The sequence below is a fragment of the Mus caroli genome, chromosome 17 (assembly GCF_900094665.2).
Source record: "Mus caroli chromosome 17, CAROLI_EIJ_v1.1, whole genome shotgun sequence".
In the NCBI taxonomy this organism is placed as follows: Eukaryota; Metazoa; Chordata; class Mammalia; order Rodentia; family Muridae; genus Mus; species Mus caroli.
The window spans coordinates 52,692,653-52,700,219 of NC_034586.1; the positions used below are offsets into that span (position 1 = coordinate 52,692,653).

Sequence of the window (7,567 nt, forward strand, 5' to 3'; positions counted from 1 at the left end):
GCACCTTTAGCCACATTCACAGCCCCTGTGAGTCCTGTGGTCACCGTGTCCTTAGTGCCCATGACCACTGACTTGGTGGTATCCAGGCCTGTCTGTACTGTCCCTTTGGCCATGTTTGCAGCTCCCATGAGTCCTGTGGTAACTGTGTCCTTCGTATTGGTGAGGACATTCTTTGAAGTGTCAAGACTTCCCTTGACAAGACCTTTGGCCACACCCACTGCTCCCATGACACCTCCAGACACTGCCTCCTTAGTGCCGACAAGGGCCGACTGGGTAGCACCCAATCCACCCTGGACCATTCCTTTTGCAGCATCCATGATGCCAAACACCCCAGAGGAGAAGGCATCTTCACTGCTGGTCACACTGAAACTTCCCATGTCCTTGTCTCCAGCTTTCTAATGAGGAAAGGCAGAGGTCAACACCCACAAAAGTCCCTCTATGCTGTCCATATCTTCTGTGCACCCAGTCCTCTGAGTTCCTTGGATCTTTCTCTGCACCTACCCTGACCAAACACCCTAGCCTTATCCAGCTGTAGGGTAATGTCTGGGAACCCAGGACAGAGCATACAATCTCACTAAAATGATTCCCTTCTAGCTGGACATGTGATCATCCCAGCACTTAGGAAGCTGAGGCAGGATTGTTGCACGTCTGCCTGGGCTATATAGTTAGTATGAGACCCCATCAGTGACTGCTGGGCTTTGACAGCTCAAACTATTGCCAAGGGACCACAAGATCAGAGGCCGCCCTCTATTGTCACTTGACTGCTTGATACAGGGTCTCATGTAGCCAAGAAGGACTTGCTGGGGTGACACAGATATGTTGCCACTGAGCAGCTCTGGCTAGATGCTACTTCCCCAGGGGACTTTGAACAGACCTGCAGAGTCTAAAGTTGTCCCAACAGAGGAGCTGTGGGCACTGAGTCAGTGAAAGCTGGGCCAGCATTGCATCCCACAGTGCCTGAGTGCTCCCTACCTTTGAGTGATGTAAGGTGTCACCCCTCCCCCAAAGCCTGCCTAGAAAATATACCCACGCCTGCTGGGGCTGGCGCTGTAGTGCAGAGGTATGCACACACCTGTCAATCCAGCATTTGGGAGGTTGAGGCAGGAAGATCAGATGCTCAAGGTCAGCCTCAGCTATATAATGAAGTACAGGCCAACCTGGGCACATGAGACCCTGTATCAGATACAAGCAAACCCCATTTCCTTCAGGGTCAGGAGGGTAAATGAAAGGGATTCGATGGATGCTTAATTGTTGCCAAAATAGAGGTGATCCTGGCTGCCAGGGTTGTGATTTGATTTGAGTCTACAGGGTGTGGTCCTATCATTGCTGGCCCTCTGAGAACTGATTTGTGTGGTGTTTTGGGACACAGTCCCTGTGTCCCAGGGGCAGGGGAAAACAAGTGCTGAGCACAGAGCCCATAGGATTGCTGAAAGGTTGTGCCCATTTCCCAGATGTGAAAACTGAGGCCCAAGGTAGAGAATGTACTGGTAACCCTACCTCGTGAAAGGAAGTAGAACCTCCCAGAGAAGCCCAGGTTTCCTGTCCAAGGTCTTCCAACCCAGCTCACCTGTTCAGAAGGTTGGAGCAGCCCTGCTGCATCCCCTGCCATCTGTGAGTTGGTGGACACTGCAGAGACAGAGACAGACAGGGAATGAGGGGCAGGCCTCTGGCTAGAGCCTGGTGCTGTTGTGCAATTACCAAGCCTGTCCCTAAAGGACAGGAATGTCCCAGCTGCTGGCAAGGGAAAGCAGGAGCCAGGCCCAGCCTCCCTTCCCACTCACTGCCAAGGGTGGCCCTTGCCCATGTGACGCAGGCCCCTGCAGCTGCGGGAGGACATTCTGTGCTGGACTCTGAGTGCTGGACACCCACCCTGCACACTTAGGGCCCACAGAGCTTGCAGTGGGCAAGTGGTGCCACCCTGCCGTGGCAGCCCTGCCATGGTCACCAGCTGCCTGTTACACATATGTGACCTTCAAGGAAATAGCCTGCTGCAGGCACCCCAGTTGAGCCTCAGAATGCTGTGTTACCCCAGGGCAGCTGCTGGCCCTCTCTGAGTACCCTTGACAAGCTCAGACAAGCACACCGTCCAGCCTAGTATCCAGTGCAAAGAGCAGAGGCACCTTGACAGGGTTTAAACGCCCCGTTCCCCCCCCCCCCCGGCTATATTGCTCAGTATCTCCGCCTCAGTTTCCTTATCTAAGGAGATTACATAGATACAAGGTCACCAGAGTTGCTGAAGCTCCTTCCCAGGCAGTTGCTCTGCCAGGCTACTCAGTCCCCACTTATCTTGTGCCACTCACCTTTAGATGAAGGGGCAGGAGCCTCCGAGGGGTCTGTTGCTGTTTGTAAGTCCTTTGTGGAGGTGGAGCTGTGAGTGTGGGACACCAGGTTCCGGGCAGAGCTGAAGCCAGGCAGGGACCCAAAGAAACTGCTCAGGGTCTGCGTGGGGTGAGTAGGGGTGAGGTAAGTGGACACTGGGGTTGCCTTCCTAGGGTCCCTGGCAGGGTAGCCCTCTGTTCTCTTACCTTGCCTTTGGATTTGGGGGGACCCCTGGTCCCATCTCCTGAAGCTGACATGATGGCAGCCTGCGGGGCTAAGAAAGGAGAAGAAAGTGGAAAGTGCTGGAGGGCCCTCCTGTTTCATCCCCACCCTGACTCCCACCAGCACCCCCTTCACCCACCTGGAGGTGGCAGACTCTGGGTGACACAGCAGTTCGACTCACCTGGACCAGTCAGGGTAAAGGGTCCCTCAGAGCAGGACCGCTGCTGGCAGCGTCTGGGCGCCCAATTCCCAAGCCTTATAGGGTCTGGGGAGGGTGTGGGCCTGGCTGGCCCAGGCAGGCGGCCAGAGAGCGGGGGAGGCGGGGTGTCACATGCCTGCCCGCACAGGCGGTGTGGACCCAACCCAGCACCTTTCCCCTGCTCTCCACTGTGGGCCAAGCAGCCTCTGTTTATGGTGCCTGCTGAAGGCCCAGTGACTAACAGGCCAGCCATGCATCCCAAGGAACCTCCCACTCTCTGCCTCTACTTTTCTGAGATGGGATGCCTTTCTTACCAGGCACCACCTGTGGGTCTCAGTTTTACCTTCTAGACTTATCAGCTGGCTTCCTTGCCTCCCTCCTCCCACTGTTCCCCAGCTCCCTGGCTAGGAGTATTCCAGTCACAGGCACCTCCTCCAACACTCAGGACCCTTTCTCACCCACAGCCTTCACACAGCTTCGTCTTCTGCCCCAGGTCCTTTGCACAGGCCACACCCCTGCCTGCTATGCCTTTCTCTAGATTCTCACACAGTCTTACCTCTGTCATCCTGTTTATATAGTGTGCCCAGGATAGTGCCAGGCACACATAAGACACTTAGGAAACATTTGTCTAAATGGGGAGAAGTGAAGGTGTATGAGAGTTTGAAATGAGGTCGTATGTGATCAGTAGTCACTCAACAAACAGCACCTTAGCATTCCCTGGGCAGAAACAGGGTTTCCAAGAGAAGAGTGTGTGTCTTGTGGAGGGCAGTAGTATGTCCCTCTACTGTAAGGAACTTGGACTGAAGTGTGAGAACTCAGTCTGGTGTAATCTCAATCTCTCTCTCTCAATCTCTCTCTCTCTCTCTCTCTCTCTCTCTCTCTCTCTCTCTCTCTCTCTGTGTATGTGTGTGTGTGTGTCAGGAGGGAGCATCCTGGGCCTGAGGCCCCACAGGCAGGATTCAGACAGCCCCTGAACTCCCTGTATGCCAAGCAGGCCACTGGTGAAGTGACTGGGCACAGTGACTGCCACTCCTGCCCTGGGCTCTGTCCCAGGCTTGTACTCCTGGGACAGAGATGCCAGCCTCAGCGATGGAGCAATTAACTCTGCCACTGCTAAACTAGGGAAAGAGGTTCCAGGTGGGGGTCTGGGGTCCCTGGTTTGTTTCCTTGGAATCTTGGGTGTGTTAGGTGACAGTTCTGGAACAGAAGAGGGTGCTCCCAGTTATTGCTCCTGAGGGGTTGGGGTGGGTGGGAGGGAGTACTGCATCTAGCTCCCTCTTGTGCTGCCAGCTCCCACTTGTCCCCCACAATTCACTAAGCTCCCTGGAGGAGGTGGTAGTGGGCCTGGAGGAGGGTTGTGCCTGTTCCAAGACACTGCTCTGAGCACCAGGGAGTTATGGGGGTTTCTGGATGCCCAGAAATGCCATCTAGACCAGGCTCTGGGGCTGCCCTGACCTCACCATGCTAGACAGTGGTTTCCCAACACACTGCCAGACCTGAGAGTCAGAGGGTGGCTAAGAATGTGGTGAGAGGTTAGGAGGACCCCATGGGACCCATCCTGGCCTTTGCCCTGCCTCTCTGTCTTCCACAGCCCCTCACCAATGCAGCCAGAGAAGCTGCAGGCCCAGTGAGGAGAGAGAAGAAAAGCCACCCCATGGGGTCCCCCATTCCTCTGCTGCTCCCAAGAGGTTCTAAGAGCTGATTTATACTAAAGTAAGAATGGCTTCCATTTATGTGTATTCGAAGCTTAACCTAAGCTTCTCCCTGTAGCTCATTAAGAAATACACCATCCCTGCATGCTCAAAACTCCATCCCTACATCCCTAAAGTCACACCCTGAACATTCCCAGCACCCAAGTTCCAAAACCTACCTCAGACCACATCAAGCATATTTATTCAGGACCACAAACAGCAAAGCAATTGAGTCTCTGGACACCAGCCAAAAGCATTTGATTCGAAGAGTTCTGAGCCCCCAGGTAGATGATGTGAGCACCAGGTCTTCCTCCAGCCACCTTTTCCTTTTTTGTTTATTTGTTTGTTTGTTTGCTTGTTTTTGAGATAATCTTGATAAGGCAGCTCACACTGGACTCAGACTCTCAATCCTCCTGCCTCAGCCTCTCTCTCATGTATCAACTTTGGGGGTAAGGACAGGATCATAAGAGAGGGAGATTCTGAGGTCCACTTAGACCTTTTGAGGTCCCAGGGAAGGGAAGAGAAGCCCTAGCCTGCGTGAGTGCTGTCACGTAACCACCAGGGGGCAGTAGAGACCTCAATGGTCAGAAGTCCAGCTCTGGCATCATTGTGTGCTTGACTTGCCCCCTTGGGTTCTCAGCCTCTTGACCCCCAGGGTCTGCAGACTCAGCCTCCCAGGCCCTCTTCAGAGCTGGCCAGTCCATGTGTGCCCAGCGAGGATCAGGGTCACCCACCACCTCGTCCACACAGGTGGCCAGGTTGATCAGGGGCTCCGACTGTTCCACCAGGATGGGTGCAAAGGGCCCCACAAGCCAGGGCAGTGGCATGGCCCGAAGGACCAAATCCAGGAACTCATCCACACAGTCATGTGCCCGGGCCACACTGCCCCGGCCCTCAGCCAGAGCAGTGGGTGCCACATCACCAAGGCAGTGTGCATCAGCAAAGGTGGCCTGTAGAGCATCCACGCTGCGCTGCACCTCAGCCACCTTGGCCTGGGCACCAGGTGGCAGGCCCCGAACACAGCCTGCCAGGGCATCCACTGCATTCTGCAGCTCCAGGGTCAAACTTCGAGACAGAGCCAGTGTCTCCAGCTCCACCTGCAAGGGCAGGCCTCAGTTTCCTTATACCAACAAGAGCCTTGGCCTATCTTAGTTTTCTCATACATTTAATGGAAGCTTTGGCCTGCCTTAGTTTCCCCATGAAATCTAATGTGAGGGCCTTGGCTTGCCATGAGAACACAGTAATTTGACCTAATTTCTCACATGGACACCTAACAGGATTGACCTGTTTCCCCTATGACACACAGTGGGATAGAGGGAATGACCTGGTGAGAGTACTGGAGCCTAGGCTTGCAACACACAAGGTCCTGCCCTCCTCAGGCCCCTTACCTCACTGTGGCTGCGGCCATTCTCTAGACACGGGCTCCAGTTCCCCCACAGCTCCTGAGTCTTTGGGGGATGGAAAGTAGGGGTGGGGCTTGCCCCTCTCTGCATATGCTGGATCTGTGGGATGGGGACACCAGGAGTTAGGCTGAGGTCTGCAGCAAGACTCCAGTAGCCCTTAATGCGTGCAGTCTGACTGCAGCCAGCCTTGCGCTCTGTTGGCCAGCCTGCCCCTCCTCCCTTCTGCTTCTCTAGATGCTCACTGTCACAGCCCAGGGGAAACTGATGGCTGCACTGCTGTTCATGGCTCAGCGGGTGACAAGACAGGACAACCAGCACAGATCGGCTCCTAGGATGCCCCAGACTCACACCCACAGAGCCAGGATGGGGAGGGGGGGCTGACTGGAGATGGAATTACTATTGAATGAGGACAAAACCTTGACATAGGGAGGTGATGGGTGGGAGTGGCTACACAGTTTCCTGAGTGTTGGGAGGACAGGCCAGTGCCACCACGCCCCAGCCACCCATTAGATACTGCAAGATCCTGTTGCCCCACACAGCTGGTAAAGTAAGCAGCTTTGGCCAGGCACACAGTGAACTTTCTCAATTAGCATTTAGTAAGCAGACTGTGCAAAGTGTACCCCATCAGCCACAGTAGGCGGGCCGCGGACAGGCCAGCTGGACAGTAGGTGTTCAATAGATGCCACAGACAGGCCAGCTGGACAGTAGGTGTTCAATAGCTGCCACGGACAGGCCAGCTGGACAGTAGGTGTTCAATAGCTGCCACAGTGTGTGGAGAGCTGAGGTATGGCTCAGTGCTGAGCACCTTCCCAGCACATGTAAAGTCCCCATCCCATCCCACTACTGGGAATGGGGAGAATCTGGAACCTTATGAAATGTGGGAGCTAGGGTGACAGTTCCAGATGGGGACAGGGATGGGATTTCTTCCTCCACTCTATAGACTCAGAACTCTGGAAGCCCAATCTCCAGCAAGAGCCCCGCCCACATCCCCCAGAAGAAACCAGCTCACATACTCAGTGAATGCCCCGCCCCCAGCGATAGCCCCGCTCACACCCCTAACCCCATTAGATACTCCAAGTTGCTCACCAGCTCCAGCGTTTCCTGCAACTGGGCCAGCATCTCCTGGGTGCGGTGTTTGCTCTGCCTCAGTTTCCCCAAAGAGTGTTCATAGGCGAGATGGCGGAGGCGTGCCGATAGGGATCCCAGGCGCACAAAGTAGCCCTGTTGCTGCCTCTGCTCCTCCACTGTGCCCACTTCTGGGCCCTCGGCCTCAGCTGCCAGGGCCGCTAAGGATGAGAAAGGCAGGAGTTCATCATGGCTGTGGCCTGCACTTCTGCCACTCATCATTCCGTTTGAAACATGTAGCCTCCAACTCCAATATTGGAGGTTGACCTTGAACTCCTGACCATCCTGTTTCTACCTCAGAGTGCTGAGGTGACAGGCATGTGCTGCCACACAGAGTTTATGGGATGCTAGGGATTGGACCCAAGTCTTTGTGAATGCTAGGCAAGTAGCCCCAGCCCTGGCCCCTATACTGTAAAGATGAGGGAAAGGGGTAGGGTGTGTTGGCATCTGGCCAGCAAGATGGCTCAGTGATGACTCAAGTTCAGTGTCATGGTAGAAGGAGAGAACCAATTCTCAAAGATATTATCTAAGTCTCTGTGCCTGCTGTGGCACACATGTGTGCACACAAGCACACACACACACAGGTTGTTTTTTTTTTTTTTTTTTTT

General features: G+C 54.6%; 2 protein-coding genes across 3 annotated transcripts in view; both read right to left on the bottom strand.

Moving 5' to 3' along the window:
• Plin4 (perilipin 4) overlaps nucleotides 1-3,008 on the bottom strand; it is a 9,117-nt gene extending 6,109 nt beyond the window's left edge. Inside the window, exons 1-5 of the mRNA XM_021185796.2 lie at nucleotides 2,681-3,008; nucleotides 2,526-2,593; nucleotides 2,301-2,439; nucleotides 1,568-1,626; nucleotides 5-395 (exon numbers count right to left, since the gene is read on the bottom strand). Coding sequence (XP_021041455.2) covers nucleotides 5-395; nucleotides 1,568-1,626; nucleotides 2,301-2,439; nucleotides 2,526-2,593; nucleotides 2,681-2,993 — 970 coding nt within the window. The 5' untranslated portion in view covers nucleotides 2,994-3,008. The remainder of the gene's footprint in view (nucleotides 1-4; nucleotides 396-1,567; nucleotides 1,627-2,300; nucleotides 2,440-2,525; nucleotides 2,594-2,680) is intronic.
• Nucleotides 3,009-4,611: 1,603 nt separating this feature from the next.
• Plin5 (perilipin 5) overlaps nucleotides 4,612-7,567 on the bottom strand; it is a 6,232-nt gene continuing 3,276 nt past the window's right edge. For both annotated transcript variants that reach the window (XM_021149338.1, XM_029471041.1), the window contains 3 exons: nucleotides 6,921-7,120; nucleotides 5,820-5,933; nucleotides 4,612-5,528 (listed from right to left, as the gene is read on the bottom strand). In XM_021149338.1, the coding sequence (XP_021004997.1) occupies nucleotides 5,016-5,528; nucleotides 5,820-5,933; nucleotides 6,921-7,120 (827 nt within the window). In that variant the 3' untranslated portion in view covers nucleotides 4,612-5,015. The remainder of the gene's footprint in view (nucleotides 5,529-5,819; nucleotides 5,934-6,920; nucleotides 7,121-7,567) is intronic.